Source organism: Amphiprion ocellaris, chromosome 3 (assembly GCF_022539595.1).
Source record: "Amphiprion ocellaris isolate individual 3 ecotype Okinawa chromosome 3, ASM2253959v1, whole genome shotgun sequence".
In the NCBI taxonomy this organism is placed as follows: Eukaryota; Metazoa; Chordata; class Actinopteri; family Pomacentridae; genus Amphiprion; species Amphiprion ocellaris.
In genome coordinates this window covers 7,796,315-7,815,541 of record NC_072768.1, presented here as the reverse complement: position 1 = coordinate 7,815,541, position 19,227 = coordinate 7,796,315, and the positions used below count along the sequence as shown (strand labels likewise).

General features: G+C 39.8%; 1 protein-coding gene and 1 long non-coding RNA gene across 2 annotated transcripts; one reads left to right on the top strand and one right to left on the bottom strand.

Moving 5' to 3' along the window:
* Positions 1-900: 900 nt before the first annotated feature.
* Positions 901-16,382, bottom strand: slc41a2a (solute carrier family 41 member 2a). Its single transcript, XM_035944520.2, has 10 exons — positions 16,023-16,382; positions 15,151-15,258; positions 13,188-13,259; positions 12,919-13,063; positions 11,467-11,613; positions 10,185-10,332; positions 9,741-9,820; positions 5,395-5,526; positions 3,856-4,004; positions 901-3,774 (listed from the first exon to the last, which is right to left on the bottom strand). The coding sequence occupies exons 1-10, from the start codon at positions 16,380-16,382 to the stop codon at positions 3,598-3,600; spliced, it is 1,518 nt and encodes a 505-aa protein (XP_035800413.2). The 3' UTR covers positions 901-3,597.
* On the top strand, positions 15,794-17,851 carry LOC129348026 (uncharacterized). The gene is made up of 2 exons (XR_008600443.1): positions 15,794-15,932; positions 16,032-17,851. It is a non-coding gene; the product is annotated as an uncharacterized LOC129348026 (long non-coding RNA).
* Positions 17,852-19,227: the final 1,376 nt, after the last annotated feature.

Here is a 19,227-nt window from a genome sequence, read left to right as displayed (position 1 = left end):
TAAGAGATTGAGATCCTCAAAATGCAGGACAAACAGGCTTAGGAACAGTTTCTATCCATGGTCCATCAGACTCCTGAACTCCTAACACCTGTCTACCTGAATGCACAATGTCGCTTTTCGCTGCTTTCATGCAGTTTCGTATATGTGCAATTTCCTGACATATTTATTGTATTTACTGGTTCAACAAGCAGTCCGTAATAAAATATCAACATTAAATAATAAGATCGAGTGTACATATATAACAAAACAATGTTGAAAAAGACACCATGTGCAAAGGAAGCCAGATATGTGCAATATGGGAGGTAGATGAATTGGTTCCACACAAACCCCGCTGATGGACAGTGGAGCATGAAAACCCTTATGCCTCCTGAAATCAATGACAATCACACGGCTTTCTTTTATTTATGAATAGATCTGCAAAATTCAATGAAATTAAATAGTTTAACACCCCTCTGCTTTCCTTTATTGGAATTAGAACAGCCGACTCCTCTTTCTCCTCACAGGGAACTTGAGGTAAAGCTATTATTTAATTCCCATATTATTTTGTCTCTTCAATTTAGAACATAAAACCAAACAAAACCAACAATCTGTACAGCATTTTGAAGCTGCTGATGGGGATTCTGAGACAGGTGTGTGGAACTGTGTGTCTACCTTATCAGCTCCCCTGGGGCGTCTCACTCCCGCTGTCTTCACACCTCCTAGCCTTGTAATAAAGGAGGGTCCTCAGCAATCATGGCACCTCATGTGGTCAGCTGAACCAAATGTCCTTTCTGAAACTTGAATGACAATATTAATTTGTCCAAGGTGCATTACAGAGTTTTGATGAAAGGTCTTGTCGTAGTTTCTCTTAGACCTCAAGGATGTGCAGATGTTGAAGAAAATGTCCGTTGACACTGTTGCTTTTATAATATAATTTTATTATATAAAAAGATAGCATCTGAACAGGCACCATGGTCTGCCTGTGGAGAGTTTCCCAGCCAATATGAAAAGCCCACAGAATAATAGTATGCACTCACTTATATAGGTTCGTGTATGGGAACACAACATAACGTATGGCTTCCTTCAATAACAGGCCCCACTTCACTTTGCAGATTTCCCAGGCACAGAAGCCTCTTCAACATAAACATTCCCAGAACCAAAACAGAAAAGCATATATTTCCTGTCAGAGATTACTGGTTTACGTAGGGAAAAAGGAAATGTAAGTTTTCCCACAAATTGCTGGTCAGCTACTAGAACAGACAAAACAGGTTCCATTCTAACTTATCAACTAATACATGTCTCAGATCAGATACTACAGTCTCTTGCTTGAGGGTGAGTTCAAAGAAACCATGAAGTGGCACTCAATTCTGCTGGGTGATGCCACTACCTGGACATAGTGGTTGATTGGTTCAGTTGTGTTAGTCTGGACATGTAGCTGTCACATGTTGAGTGTTTTCTCTTTGCGCACACAGGACACCTTTATTAATTTGAGCCCTTCAGAACTGCTGAAGTGGGACTGAACCTGTGGAACTCACCTCACCCAGAGATCCTCCACTGAAAGCATCTGAATGTGTCAGTAATAACGCCTTCAGATCACCCCAAAACACAGACAAACAGTTGGAATAACTCAAGTTGCTCCTCTCATTAGAACTGTATCTACTTTTTGGTCATATCAACTGTAGCCCAACCGATATAATAAATAGCAGTATGAGGCAAAACATCAACATTACTCAATACTAAATTCACTGTGATCTTTAACCAATCCTTGGTCTGTTCCTCACTTAGCCTATAAAGCAGCAAGTCAATTGTGACGGTAGAGAATTCAATTACAACCAAATTGCATTAACATTTTTTTTTACTTCATTTAAAAACAGTTTTGCTTTATTCTTGTTAATCTTTTTGTCTTTTCTCTCTTCCCCAGTGATTTCTTTCCTAATCTGAATCTTTTCATTAGAGGGAGAACACTTCATAAGTGTACACAACCTGCAGACACTTATCCCTGTTCGATAGCGCTGATAGTTAAACACACATTAGCAAGGCCACGAACTGGGTTATCATTCACCACACTTAACTAAATCACATACACCTGCACGTTAAGTGGCATTGGCCAGTCGGAACTCAGCCGTCTGCAGCTTGTTCAGAATGCAGCAGCTCCTCTTCTAACCGGGACAAAGAAACACAAGCACATAATGCCGGTGCTTTCCTCACTTCACTGGCTTCTGGTTAGGTACAGGATTGATTTTAAGATTCTTTTATTTGTTTTTAAGTCTTTGAATGGACTGGCCCCATAATATTTATCTGGCATCTCCATGATGTCAGACTGAAATGTTGGACAGAGATGAAGGAGATGGACATGATTAAAAGACAACTGAAACCATCAGTTGAAATGAGATTTGAGGCTGGAACAACTCATTACCCATTGACACCACCGCCGTGCAACCTGGCATTACCCTCCAGCCCAAACCAGCTATGTGAAGAGAGACCAACCAGCGGAACATGCCACCAGACATGCCCTCCAACACCAGCTTCAGAGACTGCAGGAGAAGTAATTTAATGAAGGACAGCCCAGAGCATGAAGTAAACCTCCTGAAACAGCTCCCACAGCAAAGAGGAGCATCAACCAGAGTGCTAAATAAGGTGTCAGGCAACATTAGCACCTTCACACCTATCCCTGGAGGTGGCCATGACATCCATGCCTATCTACAAGACATTGATTTCCATCTACAATGGCTTGATGATGCCATCAGTGAAGATAAAATATATATATCAATATAAGTGTATCGACCCTCTGATACACGGCAGAATTCATGGTGGATTCTATGATGGTGAGCTGGCCAGGTCCTGCTGCAACAAAGCATCCCCAAACAATGACACTTCCACCTCCATGCTTGGCAGTTGGTATGAGGCTTCTTTCCTGGAGTGCTGTATTTGGTTTACGCCAAACATGTCCTCTGTTGTGGTGTCCAAATAATTCAATTTTAGACTCATCTGTCTGAAGAACATTATTCCAGAGAGCAACGGTTTCCTCCTTGGACACCTCCCATGAAAGTTAAACTTATGCAGTCTCTTTCTGACTGTAGAGACATGCACTTTCACATCAGCAGTAGCAAGATCTTGCTGTAGGTCTTGCGATGACATTTTAGGGTTGTTGGAGGCTTCTTTTAGCACCTTGCGGTCTGCTCTCAGGTTGAACTTGCTTGGACGGCCAGACCTGGGGGTGCTGGCAGTTGTCTTCCACTTGTAGACTATTTTATGGACAGTGGCATGGCTAATTTCAAATTCTTTCGAGATCTTTTTAAATCCCTTACCAGACTCATAAGCTGTTAAAATCTTCTCTCTGATGGCCTCAGACAACTCTTTTGATCTCACCATGGTGTTCATTCTTACTTCAATAGTCAGGAGCACTCCAAACTAAATGTCTAAGGTTTTAAATAAGACAAGCCTCCTTCAAAATGTTAAGTAGCTACTAGTAGCCAACAATGTTTGCAAAAGATAAGCCGTAGGCTGGACAATGATGTGTGAAGAATAAGAGATTGATTGCTGTTGACACTGGGGTTCTTTTCCCTTGCATTTATTAAGCAATATTTGTTCCTCCTCAGGCCTTTTCTTGTTTTGAACCTATACACTGCCTGAGTCACCGATGCACCACAGCATGAGGAAGGCGAGAGAGAGGAGAGCGGTGCCGAGAAGGTCACCGAGGGCCGTGAGGTAGGGTATGGAGTAGCTGTCCGGGTCTTTACCCTTCCGCCACAAACAGTGGACCATACAGTCAGCTATGCAGAGCAGGGAGAAGACCTGAGCGACAGAGACGTGAGAGTTACTGTAAACCAGCGAGGAAGTCTGCAAAAGGAAAATATCACGACATGTCAGACTCACCTGAATCAGGGAAGCAGACAAAAAGACAATAATGAAGAGGGGACTGGGCAGAGTGTGGCCTCCTTTCATCACGTGGATAGTGTGTACGAAAATCAGCTGACCAGGGATGACCAAAAGGAGCAGAACCTGGGCAGATCGATGGTTTGCTCCTGCATGACAACATCAGATTGTGTGTGAGATTAAGGGACAACTGTTGTGCTATTTTAAACCTAACAAAAGACAAAACTGGAAACAGAAGAGAAGAATAGCGTTACCTTTAAAAAAAGTAAGCTATTCTAAAGTAAGAAATGACAAAATGAACATAATCCAACTAAGATAAGACAAGATAATCCTTTATCGCTCCCCATGCCAGGAGAAATTCACATTGTTACATCAGCAAATAAACATAATAATAACAATATTTATAATATGTACAACAATGAAAAATGAAAATGAATGGATACAGTATTGACACACTGTGGACAACAGAAATATAAAGAGGCTTGAAAATAAATTTAGAAGTGCAAATATGCAACAGTGCAAGAATTGCCGTGCAAATTTTTATGGTTTGGGATGATATAAGTCCGGTTTATGTTAACATCAGCCAGTGAAGCTGATGTTGTACAGCCATGAACATGATGTTTAAATTAGATTCATGTGGCAAACAAATAATAAAATTTTAAAATATAATGTTTAAACTGAACGCCTGTACAAATTGAACATCCTGTGTGACCGCAACGTATGAAAAAACTTAAATAACTGTCTGAAGCAGAAAGGCGTGAGCTTGTAGGTTAGTTTGTGAGCTTGCAGGTTGTATGTAGTTCAAGGCCACACAGCTGGCAAGATAGAAAGGAGACAAGGAGTCCAGCAGAAAGATAGAAACCACGCTAGAAAGAAGGTGCTTGACCTTGAGTTGCATTGCTGACTTTGTTAAAAAATGAGATAATGGAAAGTTTCCCACGGTTAGATCAGACGCTCCCAGGCAGAGGTGTTCTGCTTGGTTTGGTTTTGGTTTGGTTTTTTTAAGAATGAGTTGTGGCTTCCCAGGACTGCGAGCAGTTTTCAGGAGAATATACAAAGCTGTTAAGTGTTGTTTAGTCTGTTAAAATCTCAAGATTTTGCCGATGTTTGTTCTTACAGAAGACACATCATTCACATTAGATTTTGAACACTGTGTGAAGATTTTGTCTTGAATATTTGACAGCTGAATAGTTGATCCAGAAAGGATTTTTGACTACATGTTGGACAAAACTGCCTGATGATCAGTGGCACACAGACTAAGTCACAACAGAACAGGGATCCATTATCTATACACTGCTTTATCCTGGGTTGCAAGTCGGCTGGGAAAGGCTCCATCCCCCCACTGTGACCCTATAGAGGACTGAGTGATGTATAGATAATGAATGGATGTCTCTGACTGTGTGGGGCAGCCAGAGCATCTGCAGAAAACTCTTGCAGACATAGAACACGCAAACACCACACAGAAAGTCCACTGAGTCCTGGGTTTTAGCTGTGAAGAAACACTGGTATTTAAATGGTTGTGAATCTTGCAATCTTTACCTGAACCAAAGAAAGTGTGACAAGGGTTGTGACAGTTCCTACGATCTGCAGGAACTTCTCCAGGAGAATAATTCAGATGCAAATTAGTTGAAATACGACTAGACTGTATGGAGACCAGATTTCCTCCGATACCTGGTGAGAAGAAAAAAGGTAGAGAGAATGGTCAACTGTAAGGTGATGCTTTTTATGTTACACGCAATTAAGCTAGCTGTGGTTTAAACAATAAGCTTAATATGAATAAAAAATAATAATCAGTGCTGCAGATTTCTTAACATACAATGCGTGTCCTGCTGCCTCAAGATAGCTGCACAAAGAACTGAAGAAAAGACTTTGCAGCTGTGGATAACTAACTCCACAGATCAGTCAGCTGTTTCATGAAATCTGAAATTTTGAGATTGAGCAAATGTTAAAACTCGGAAAACAGGATGTTTAAATCAGACTTAAGTTCAAGCATTGATAAAGGTGGAAAACATGATGTATAAACTGAATACCTGTACACTGAACAACCTGTGTAAACTGCAACCCAATGGAAACCTATACAAGATGACAAAGCTCTCTCAACTTGAAACTAAGGGCTGATCTAAGCAGAAATAAAAAAAAAACCTTTAACTTTTGACACGATTACTTCACACACCCTGGATGTCCTGCTTGGTTCTTAAGAAGGATGGGTTGTGTTTCTTCAGACGAAGGAGGAGAGAAAAAGAAATTTTGAAGAAGTATATAAGACAATTTAAGGCTTTTTGTAGTCAGTTAAAATCTCTAGATTTGCTCATGTTTGTTCTTACAGCCTCTGTATTGAATAAACATTATTTGCATCAGACTCTGAAGACTGTTTGAAGACTCTTTCTTGAAAATTTATCTGAAGACTCCAACATTTGATACAGAAGTGATTTATTTATTTTTTTTAACTACAAAGCTGCTTTGTAGCTTTGCTTGCAAAGGAGGACTTTTAGGCCAGGAGACAAGGAGGAGATGAGGTCTGTACAGAGAGAACTGAGGAGGAAGATCAACAGGAAGAAGATGGAGGATCAGCTGCTGCAGAATAAGCGGAGTCTGGCAGGGCCTGAAAACCATCTCTGGCCACAAAGACCCCAAGACTGAACTGAGATGGGACCAGGAGTGGGTGAATGACCTGAACATCTTTTTAAACAGGTTTGAACAGCCAGCCACCTCTCCTCCGGACCAGTCCACCGTGCAGCACCCTCCACTGCATCTATCTGAACCCACCACCCCCACTGCATCCCCCCTCCTTAATGCTCCACCACAGTTCTCCTACCATCACACCTCCCCTCCCCACAGGGGACTGTCCTTGCCCCCTTTCTTTTCACCCTCTACACAGCAGACTTCTCCCATCACACCACAAACTGCCATCTTCAGAAGTTCTCTGATGACTCCGCCATCGTCGGCCTCATCACGGACGGAGATGAGGAGGAGTACAGAGAATTTAACCGGGACTTTGTGGACTGGTGCCTGCTGAACTGCCTCCAGAGCAACACGGTAAAAACCAGGGAGCCGGTGGTGGATTTTAGCAGGAACAGACACTTCTCCTACACCAGTGAACATCCAGAAAGCGGACATTGAGATTGTGGACTCTTACAGGTACCTGGGTGTTCACAAGAAACTGGACTGGACTACTAATACCAATGCACTCTATAAGAAAGGTCAGAACAGACTCCATCTGCTCAGAAAACTGAGGTCCTTTGGGGTGCAGGGAGCACTTCTGAGGACCTTTTATGATTCTGTGGTGGCATCAGCCATCATGAATGGAGTGGTCTGCTGGAGCAGCAGCATCATGGTTGCAGACAGGAAGAGACGGAACAAACTGATAAAGAAAGCCAGTTCTGTCCTGGGCTACCCCCTTGATCCTATGGAGGTGGTGGGAGACAGGAGGATGATGACAAAGCTGTTATCTATCATGAAGGACACCTCCAACCCCCTGCAGGAAACAGTATCAGCACTGGTCAGCTCCGTCAGTTACAGACTGTTTCACCCACAGTGTCTAAAGGAGAGATACCGCAGGTCCTTCCTTCCTGCTGCAGTCAGACTTTACAATCAACCTGCTCCCAGTAGTTCAGCTCACCCACTAACTGTGCAATAAAAAGGTATATAAGGACACTATGTGCAATTTCACAGAAACTTTTTCTGCAAACATATTTCTTCTAGAAAGAGAAAATGATTACATCTGTGCACTGTGTGCATTGTGTGCTGCTCTTTTTCTTTTTCTTTCACTATTTCTTGTATTCGCTGCTGTAGCATTGAAAATTTCCCCCCTGCAGGATCAATAAAGGTTTAATCAAGGCATCTATCTATCTATCTATCTATCTATCTAATCTTCTCCTAAAATTAGAATGGAGAGAAATTCTGGATCAATGGTGCCATGCAGATGATGAGTTTCTTTTAAAGAGGAAAAATTCCTTCACCCTGACTTACGTGCATTTGCTAGCAGTGGAGTGATAAATTCAAATGGTTGATTTATATTTCTATATGTAAATAGATATTATTTAGCCATTGCTGTGCATTTTGTAAAATGAGTGATAGCAGATTGAAGTTGCACCAGAAACACCCCCACCTCCAACCCTCTGACCATCCCTATAACTATACTACAGAAAACTTCAAAGGACAGAGATTGAAATTTCTTCAACAAAGCATACCTACGTCATTCCCTCAAGGTTGTAATCATACCAACAGAGGCATTGTTGTGAAAATTGCTACCTCTTCACTCATGTGATGTGGTTGGTGAGGCAAGTCTGAGGGCACTGGGGAAAAAAAGGAAATTGGCCAAGAAGAAAAAAAGCCCAGGCTGCTTAGACAAAGACAAAATTGCATTAAAAAGCATAATTCCATCATCTGTCTGATTTTTAATTTATTTTGCCTTACTGTTTGATGATGAAGCATATTTGTTGCTACCTTCTAGTGTCACGTGTCACTCATTCATTCCATTTTCCACAATTCTTTTATCTTTTGTTATTTGCTACTGTCTGACAGACCTCCCTCTTACCTTTTGTGGTCGCACCTTTTGTTGCCTGCCAGATACCCGATTCAGCTTCCTTTGTTCTTTGTGGTTCTTTGTCCGTCACTGATTAGCAAACACCGTCCAGCTGGACCCCAACAGTATTTCATCTGTTTCATATTTCTGTACCTGTCCGTATCCTCTCAATATATATTTTCCTAAAACGTGTGTCGTCTAAAGATACAAATGTGAAAAAAAACAATGAAATTACTATTGATGATTACTGATGTGTATTGCTTACACTATTAGTGTAAGAACTCCTGAACTGAAATGAAGCACAATGCAACTGAGGCTTGGGTCCGCATGTACCCCAAATTATTTTTTTTTAATATATACACCACAAACCTGGTTGGAATCAAATACATTTTGGTGTATGTGATTGCAACTATGTGTCAGCCTGGCCTGGCTTCTCTTCCTAGTTTCTTCTCCTGCTCTCTCTGGCTCTGTCTCTTGTCCTCCCTCTTTCCTCCTCTCGTTCTTGCTTCTCTCCTCCTTTCCTTTCTCCCTCTCCTCTCTTTCTCTGCTCATTCCTGGTGCCTTCTCCCTCCTTACTGCGCCTCTGGCCACAGCGGCATGATTGGATTGTGGCACACAGCTGCGGAGGAACGGCAGCTGTGGCTAATCACTAATCAGTCTGTCCGTCCCCTCCTGTACTGTGTTGGCTCACGTGACTTTTTGGCCTCAAGTTATTTTAGTTTGGATTACAGCTTCCCTCCTGCTTGAAGATGAACGTTTGTTTACTTTCTAGAAACCTTAGTTTTGCATTAAGTTTTGGCTTCTTTGTCTTTGTTTTTTTTTTTTGGCCAGTTTATGTTCTGCCTTGTTTAATTTAAATTAACCAATAAACATCCTTGGTTGACCTGACCTGTTCCGCCTAGTCTGTGTGTCAGCACTCTGGGTTCAATCCCACGAGACCCGTGACACTATGTGGGTGACAACTACCTAAAGGGACTGAAAAATCCAACTTACAAAGAAAAAAATATGACAAGCTATATACACCTGGGGTCCGCATGCCGGAATACCAATAAACACCCTACTACAGCAAACCTTGTGAAATTTCTTCAACATATACCAATAAAGGAGAATGCCTGGCAATACCATACAATAACTAAGATACTACTACATTTTCCCACCATTATATTTCTATCTTGAACTGTTTAGATATTTATACATGTCATAATTAGGTCAAAAGGAATTTGCACATGCTCGTTGACAATTTAAAACGTAATTTGCCACATGACAAAAAAAATCTGTATTGTTAATTGTGTATTCATAGCTCTGTTGACTTAGATTGTATTGTGGAAAAAGAAGGACATAAACAAAGAGGAGAACTCACCATTTATGACTGGAGCATACAATATAATCCCTGCCAAGTTTGGATCGGAAACAGTTTTGTCCAGAATTAGTCCTCCAATACTTAAGGAAAGACAACAAAAAGCTGTCAGAAGCTCTACGAACTACTGGCACCAAAACGAATTAGTAAACTCGTCAAAATAATCTGGGATCTGAGCAGAGAATCACTGAGAAAGAAGTGAAAAGCTGCATTCAGGTTGTAAACTAAAAGAACTCTTAAAAGAAAGAAGACAACACCATTGATTATTATGCAACTTTCTTACTTCTCTTTTACTTGATCCTAGACATACAGTTCAGTTTATGCTTTAGATGTAAAATATAAGAAATAAACATGGGAATAATATAAGCCGGGATAAAAGACTTTCCGCCACAAGCTACAAAATGTCCAATATTCTGAGCACAAAATGTCAGAGGCCAAAGTGAGTACCTGCTGATGACCATGGCCGTGATGATTGGTTCCCAGCCTGAGCGGAGCAGGATGTTAGTGGCTGGATGTTTGGAGGAGACGGACACCCAGACAGGGATCAGGCATAAATAACACAGATCCACCAGGTACAACACGTAGGGATAAAATTCTGTCGAAAGAAATGGTGATAATTTCTTCTTACTTTTTTTTTTTTTGTCAGGTTAGTGTAAAACTATGGCAAGTGTCTGATGTTTGTGGATGTAGATAAAGATTTAGAGGTGCCATCTGTTGGCCAAAAGTGAAAAATGCAGGGTCCCTGGTCCTCATGGGAGCAAACATTTACCCTGCATTTTATAATTTGGTGGAGAAACATTATTTAATAATGCTATTTGGTGGAGAAATAGTAACAAGAAAACATTAATTAAATAATTCTACATGTGTTCCTCCATTCAGTGTCTATTACAAGCTGTGAGCATTACAAAGTTAAAGCACATGATTGCACAACAGTGGTTTGTGTTGTGGCTCAATAAAAAGGTAAATTCTTTTGGGGGATAACAATTTTGACCCTGGTAGTTCTTGTTTTTTGTTAAATAATTTTGTTTTTATGTGCAAAGTAAAATAATATAAGCATCCCCCAAAAATATGATGTTTGCAAAAGCTGTTTTAAAAAATCCTTGATGTGTTTAACAGCACTTGGGATTTTTTTTTTTTTTTTGAAAAAAAACCCCTAAAATTTCATAGGGTGGCTAATAATTTTGTCTTCAACTGTATTACACTTTTTAAAAAAATTATTTGAGTTGTCTATCACTAAACATCTTTAAGGATGAAGAAATAATACTACAGGTCAAATGCTTACTTGGAAAATTATTAGAATTGTTCTGAAAGAGAGAGCCAGGGGGTCAGTGGAAGACAGCCATGTTACTTGGAATGAGGTACGTCTTACAGTATGAATATTCTAATACCAAAAATGTTGCAGTTTTGCAGTTCAGAGTGTGGGGTGCTTCTATTAACCCAGTGTTCATTTTAGTACCACTTAGGTTTGGTCACCTGAGAGGGTACCAGTATCTGGTCTGGCCCATGGACTATGTTGTTTGTTAAGTCATAATTCTTTGCCTGTAGCAGCAGTTAATAAATGTTTTGTGTACAATAATCGTCGGCTCTACTGTATATTTCTTTGTCAGAGTTTACGACTTCTGATTATAAAACTGATCAATCCAAATGGTTTTGATAATTTATTATTATTCAATCTGAATGAGTGCAAGTTTAATCATAAAGTGTAGTTTACCTGTTGTTGTCTTCTTACCTAGGAAGGAGTAGAACCACTGACTGAAGCAGGCCAGCAAGGCAAGAGTGATGAGATCTCCAAAGCTGGCTGCCATCGGTGTGGCCACATTATCAGGGTTGATTCCCATCCGCTTGGAGCCGATGATCACTCCAACCATAATGACACCTGGAGATGTTCAAAGGCGAGAGGAAGTTCTTCACATGTGACGTGGCACTTCGTCCTTATGGTGTTTAATCTGTTGGAGAACTTTAACTTTCAACTTGAATGGAAGTAAAACAGCAAAAATACTCCTTTGAGTGTACAGGTAAAATCATCAGTAGTGGGTAGCCATTGGGCACTAAGCCACGATGAACACCTGTGTACACAGACTTCTAGGTCAGTCTGACCTGTGTTGTTTTGCGTATTAAAGTGCTTAGCAGTTGTTGTACTCATTACAGTGCCTGGCACTGACTGCACCGGTATACACAAGATTCTATTTTTCTCATTAAGATGCCCTGATGAAAAACTGTGACCGAGAGATGCCCTGATGAAAGCCTGATGTACCCTGATAAAAGATGATGTGCTTCTAGGTCAATCTGACCTGTGTCAGTCTGGCCTGATGTACCCTGATGATGTACTGCAGAAAAGATAAATAAAGTGGTTTAATGAGGCTGGGTGTGGAGCCAGAAGGAGGGAGGCTACCTCCTCCTGGTGAAGCTGCCCATCCATCATTATTTTTTGGAAAGTACCGAGGAGCCCAGACACCATTAGAATCAAAACTGGTGATATTATGGTGTCAGACGTAGGAGGCCGGTCGTAAAAGAAGGATGACCCGGGGTGTGGAAACCACCAGGACCAAACAGTATAAACGCCAGTGCATCAGGTGGGGTCTTCAGACATACCCCGGGGTATCTCTCAGTGTGTTTGACCTGTACTTTGAGGAATAAACACAACGTCTTTGAATCTGAAGACTGACTCCTTGACTCTTCACTGCCTTCATTGGTGAGACTTAGGCAACTATTACTTTTGAACCTGTAAACTCTTTAGAAAATCAGAACTTAGAGTCAGAACTGAAGAAGCTTCAAGTTATGAAGACATTTATTCCACAGCATGAGTATAATAAATGTAATGTCCTGTCAAAGGGGAAAGTAAATCAGGGCCATAATTCCTCACTACCCATCTGTCTCTGTGGCACTTTTATACCCGCTCTTTTATTTGACTGTTTTTGCTTTTTTTATTTGCCTGTAAAGTGTCTTTGAGTGCCCATGAGCGCTATACAAATAAAATGTATTATTATAATTACTATTTATTAACAAATCTGTGCCAAAACAAAGTAAGAACAAAACACACGTTGGGAGTTGTGAATGTATACTGTATGTGTTGAAGCGGTTTAAACATAAAGCGGGTATATGTAGCGTTGTGTTTTAAGTTTAATACCCTCAAGTAGAGTTAAAGGACAGAGTTTTAAGATGATGCAAGTTGTGTTGTTACCTTGTAACAGTGAAGCCACAAAAGCAGTAGAAACACTGGTTGAACACAGCAGCACTATGTGGTTAAAGGGCATCTTTCCTTCTGCCATCCAGCCCAACACAGTCGCCATCAGGGAAGCCAGCAGGCCCAGCACTGTGGCTTGTAGCTGTAAAATCAGAGTAGTAGTAAAAAATGTTAAAAAGAAGGCACTGAAATTATATTACAAGACTAACAGGTGTGAAGTTTATTTTAAGATTAAATCGACACCATTAGTCACAAAGTTATTTTACCTGCTTGAGTGCCAGATTCCCAACAATCAGCATCCACTTCTCTCTTGTAGATTCCATTTTTCCTGCATTCACCTGACGACATCAGACATTTATTTGCTCATTACCAATAAGTGTTTACATTTGCATGACTGTAGGACAAATTATCATCATTTAGCCCATAAAAATGAAACTTCAGAACAGTTCCTAAATGGAGTTGTAAAAAATATACATATTTTTCATAAATATATTTGTACTTCTTAAATAAAATAAATTGTTTGACTGCTTGTTGAAATTGAACAACCATGCTGGTCTCTTATTTTGCTTTATGAACACAAAAACAGAAGTTAAATAACGTCTTGTATACCAGAGAGACATACCAATATTTTAAGTACAAGTTAAACCATTCAGTAATTAATTCTTATTTTTGCAAATGTAACAAAATTTGAAGTAGTTATTGCATTTGTCTGACTATATTTCCAGTCATGTATGAATTCATGTCCATATTAATGCACAAAAGTGTCAATAACCTAAATAAAAAAATCTGAATATCAAGACATAGATGTGTCAATAATAACCTGAATAACATGGCACAAAATTGTCAATAACCTGGATATTGTCAGTATCAAAAACCTAGATACAGTATCAAAAATTTTGATAATTATACAGAAAAGTATCAATGAACCAGCTTATCGATGTACAAAAGTGTCAAAAATGTGGATATTCACACATAGAAAACAACAAAACCTGGTAAATAATGCACAAAAGACTAAAAAAACATAGATAATGATGCACAGCAGTGTCAATAACCTATATATTAAAGCACAGAAGTCTCAAAAATGTGTATAGAAACATATAAGTGTCATCATCTATATTAACTCAACATTATCAATAACTTGGATTATAATGCACTTGCATGTCAATAACCTAGACAATGCACAAACTTGTATAACCTGAATGTGAACGTACAAAAGTGTCAATTAACTGTTTATTGATACCCAAATTGGTGAAAACCTGAATATGAGCACACAAAAGATTTGAAAAACTTGGACATTAAAATTAAAGTTCAATTCAAGTGTTGGTAACTTGGACATTAAAACAGAAAAGTATCAAAATCAGGGATATTAATGCACAAAAAAGTCAATAACCTGGATATTAAAATACAACAGTGTGAAAAACCTGGATGTTCAGACATAAGTGTGTCTTTTAACTGCATACTGATGCACACAAGTGTCAAAACCATTGATATTAATCTGCAAAAGTGGCAATTAACTGGCTATAAATGCACAAATGTATTAAAATCCTGGATATTAACTCACAAAAGAGTAAGTAAAAAACTTTTTTAGGACATAAATGTGCTAATAATAACCTGAATAACATGACACAAAATCGTCAATAACCTGGATATTGTCAACATCAAAAACTTAGATAATAATACAGAAAAGTGTCAATTAATCAGACTGTCGATGTACAAAAGTGTCAAAATTTGGGATATTAACACATAGAAGACTCAAAAACCTGGATAATAATGTACAAAAGACTAAAAAATGTGGATAATAATGCACCAAAGTGTCAATACTGTGAATATTCATGCAGTATATTGTCACTGGATACCAATTAAAAATAAAATACAGTGGTGAGTTTCTCTTTTAGAGGACAAGGTGATGTCAGATCTGAACTGTTGGGCTACTGTTAACAGTAATGTGTTCTGCCGGATATTGTGCTGCGACACAATCTGCTGCTGAGCTCGCAGGTCAGTGAGGAGTTTCACACCCAAGATGCAAGAAGACTAAAATATAATTCTGAGAAGGTAGTTGTAGTCAGCTTTCCAGTCCATTGTTGTGTTATGATTTTGCTTTTCAGCCAATTTATCTACATTTTTTGGATATATTTCATTGCACACTTTGAACTACATATGTCTTCAAAAAGTGTACATACGACCGTTTTTCTGACAAGAGGTTTGTGAACATTGTTATAAATTTCTTACAGCAGTCGAGAGCCGTGAGGCCAGAGTCATCTCCAGGTTCCCCTTCATGCCTAAAACAGCCGGAACCAGAATGAAGATCTCTGTGATTTCCTGGAACACGTCCCAGTTCTGCCACAAAAACACAACACACGGTTGTAAAATTGTTCTAGAGAAGAAACCACAGTGAAAACTAACCACACAAACACACAATAAATCATCTTTACTTTCTGCTGAAGTGATGCACACTGTATGGTTCAATGTAAACACATTAGTTAAATATATCACAGTAAAATGATCATCCTTTATCCAAGTCCTACTACATCAACTCTGTGTTTTCCTCAAATATTCCCTTCTTTCTCTCTCATTTTAACACTATGTTCACAATTATTCTGCATGTGTTTGATGGTATGTGTTTTTCTGGGATACGTGCTTTCCATATATTTTCTGTAGCTCAAGAATGTTAAACAAAATGAAACCATATGTTGAAACGTTTACTTTAGCTATCATCTATCATAGTTTGACGTGGTTTAACCTAAAGGGACTAGGGGCCCTCTGGCTCCCTCTCTCTCTCTTTCTCCTTCGCACGTGATGTATCTTAATGTATGCCAGATGTTGAAATCTATAAAGATCTAGTCATTGTAACTCTCTTCATTCATTCACTGCATGATGCTTGAATCACGGGCTCGTCCGTATTAAATGTACTCTTAATTTGATCTACCTGTGTCCTCTCTTCATTGATGAACATCCACCTTCAGATCAACATCATTTCAGTGTTTCACCTCTCTTCATCTCTTCGCTCTGGCGTAAGGGAATGTTTTCTGTTTCTGTTTTAGAAACAATGGCCCACACTCAGTGATCAACTACTTCTTTATTCTGTTCCCTTGTTTCCTCACCTGAACCAGGTCAAGCAGAATTCCAGCAGAAACTGTCCCAAGTCCAGCCAGCAGAAATGGCACCAAGATCTGCAGCACCATGGAGCAGAGAGATTCTGCAGGTGCACCTGAGTGACCTCCATCCTTTTCTCTCGTGGATCCGCTGAGCCTCGATCCGCTGTAGAGCTCATTGGGGATCAGAGAGTCCGTCTCGCTGTACTCCCGCGGCTCATGATAGAGTCCTGCGTTGACTGATGGTATATTTCCATTCGAGTTCACATGTTGTGGACTTCCAGAGAGCTGAGATAAAGACGGGATGGATCTCCAGCCCGCAGATCCACTCTGGGTCAGTTTGTTATCCTGTGACTCTGGGACAACCATGTTGCAGAGTTGGGTGGGATGTTGCTCCTGCTGCTCCAGCTTGAGGCTGTGAAAAAGAGAGTTGGACTATATCAGCAACACCAAGAATGATTCGCTCTGAAGAACACTGGTTGACAATGAAATACAACTTAGTAGCTATAACTACCAGCATGCAGAATCTCAACCAACTTCCTCCCCTCTTCTTCCATGAACAAATCAAGTTTGTGACTTTAGCATGTACGTAGACAGCCTGACTGATGAATAAGGCCTGTTTCAGAGTCATCTGATGGCACGGATCGCCTGCATTATCATTCCTCATGCCTGTTTCCCATCAGCAACACTGAGGCTGCGTTGTCCGACAGAGACAATACACTTCATGTGAAATTCCGAAGAGATGAGCAGGTAGTAAACAGCTGAGGTTATCAAGTTAGAAAGGAGGAATTGTACAAAATGTGTGTCTTTTTCACAAGCTGCAGTAATGTTGTGAGCAGTGTATCACAGTATCAATTATAAATAATCTACTTTATCCTGTAGAAAAAGCTTTAAAAGCTGATAACTTTGCTGTTAACTGTCCCAGCCACAGCTTAAGGCTGTGGGCTGTGGTAGTGCTTCCTGCTCTCTCTCTCTCCTAGGTGTGTTCTTGGTGAAGCTGGCAGCAGGTGTGCTGCATCGTAATCAGCAGACGAGCTGCAGGTGGAGCTGAGTGACTGGTCTCTGAGCGTCTCTATAAAAGCAGATGGCACCCGTCATTCGAAGCTGGACCGTTGTCTAATCTCCAGTTAGTGCTAGGAGCAGAACTGTCTTTGCCACCAGCCTAGAATTTCCAGTAATTCTGTTTTCTGTGTTTAGAAAGCTGATTCCTGCCTGCTGAGTTGCCTGGGTTCCTTCGTCTGCTGGTTTCCGCCCAACCACGGATTCTGCCTTCTTGTCCGGAGGATCTCCACCTGTCGCCAGCTTAACCTGGGAACATCAACTTACACCTGGAAAGAGGGCTTTCTCTGGAAACATCTACCACGACCGGGTTCTACTGATACCAACTTACCAAACACATGGCGAACACCGGGAGGGAGACTTCTGGATGAAGTCAAACCAAAAGGACTGTTCTCAGCTCACCAGCTAAATCTCCAAGCCCTAGTATCACCAGACTCTTTGTGTTGTTAATACGTCAAATTAAATAATCAGCGTTCCGTATTTAACTTAATGTATTTTATGCTCTGCATAGGATAGCTTTAGTCTGGGGTTTCAGCTCATAATTACAGGTAGTCTAGGCTGGGTTAGTTTTGTATTTTCAGTTGTTTCCCTACCTTGGTGTTACCATATGTGGGTTAACCTTCGTTTCAGTTTCCATGTTCATGTAGTTATTCCTCCGTACCTCTAGATGGTTTTTGTTTGTTAGTTCTAGTAGTAGTTTAGTTCTTCTTTGTCTAAGATTCTAGTTCTGGTTCCTGTATTGAGTTTCTTGTTGTGAATAAAAGCGTTTTTAAAATGTTCATGCTGGTGTTGTTTCATTTCCTGCTCCTGAGCCTTTTGAACCTGCCGTAACATTAAAGTTGAGGAATTCAAGCCCTATATATCATATCTGATGTCACACACATACATTCATAGTTCTTATAAATGAATCCTCTTCTTATTATCAAAACTTCGAACATCACACTGGTGAAATCAAAAGGTAGATAATTCAAGGTTAGACGGTCATGTTATCTGTAGGAGTGTTTAACCCACATATATGAAGATGCTAAAGGAAAGCAGAGTACATGAAACAAATATAACTGCATGCAGGGTTTCCGTAGATGTGCACAGATGAACTGAAAGGTCAGTATCAAAGGATTGAGGTCAGAATAAGACTTCAGAGAAAGTTTTAATTGCCAAATAAAATTAATTGGCAAGGCCTATTTTCTCTTGGTATGTCACCGTCTCTTCAGCATCTCTACCAAGACACTCACTTAATAATCAAATACTGTCTTCATATAATCTTTCCTATGTTATGTGACAGTCTAACTACCAGTAGAATAAACAGAGGCGTCTTACCCTTTTGCTACACCACAGGAGAAGAAGCAGCATCTGTTCTGACACGCTGCTGCTGACCGTGACTCTTCCTCGTGGCCTCGGTCAGCGTCTGAATGGTGTGTTGAGTCTCCAAAGTGGCATTACCATTTGCCACCCCCTATACACACACACACACACACGTACGGAAAAACACACAAATACAGTCACCGCTTGTACAAGACGGCAAGACATACTTGACAGTTGTTTGTTAAGAGCAAGTCCACTGCTGGGCTGTGATTGTATTACAGGCTGGGTGTTATGGTTTTGTAAGTAAGGACAAGCATGGGCCAAACCCATATATCTTAGTATTTAAAAACAACACCCAATGCTACATGGACCTTTTATTTACATGTTAAAGCTCTTGGAAATTTTTTTATTTTATATATATATATATATATATATATATATATATATATATATATATATATATATATATATATATATATATATATATATATATATATATATATATATACAAAGTTGATAAAAACTGTTGATATTTGATTTTACTGTACCTAAAGTCTGAACCGTTTGCTAAAAGTCACACTACTTTTCTGTCATGTTGAATGGTTTATTAGAGAGATTTCTGTGTTTTACAGCAGAATATGTGCAGCTTTGACAATCTTGTGAGTATGAATGCATTCCCATAACTAGATCATTAAAGTAACCAACAAAACAAGCTATCTGAGTTGGAATAAAAACACATCTTAATGTTTTATAGTTAGTTTATGTCGGTAGATAAGTGGAAATGTCATCAGGCTATGGACAGGCAGCAAATTTAGTCTGACTTTTATTAGTTATTTATGTGCAGTATCATGTT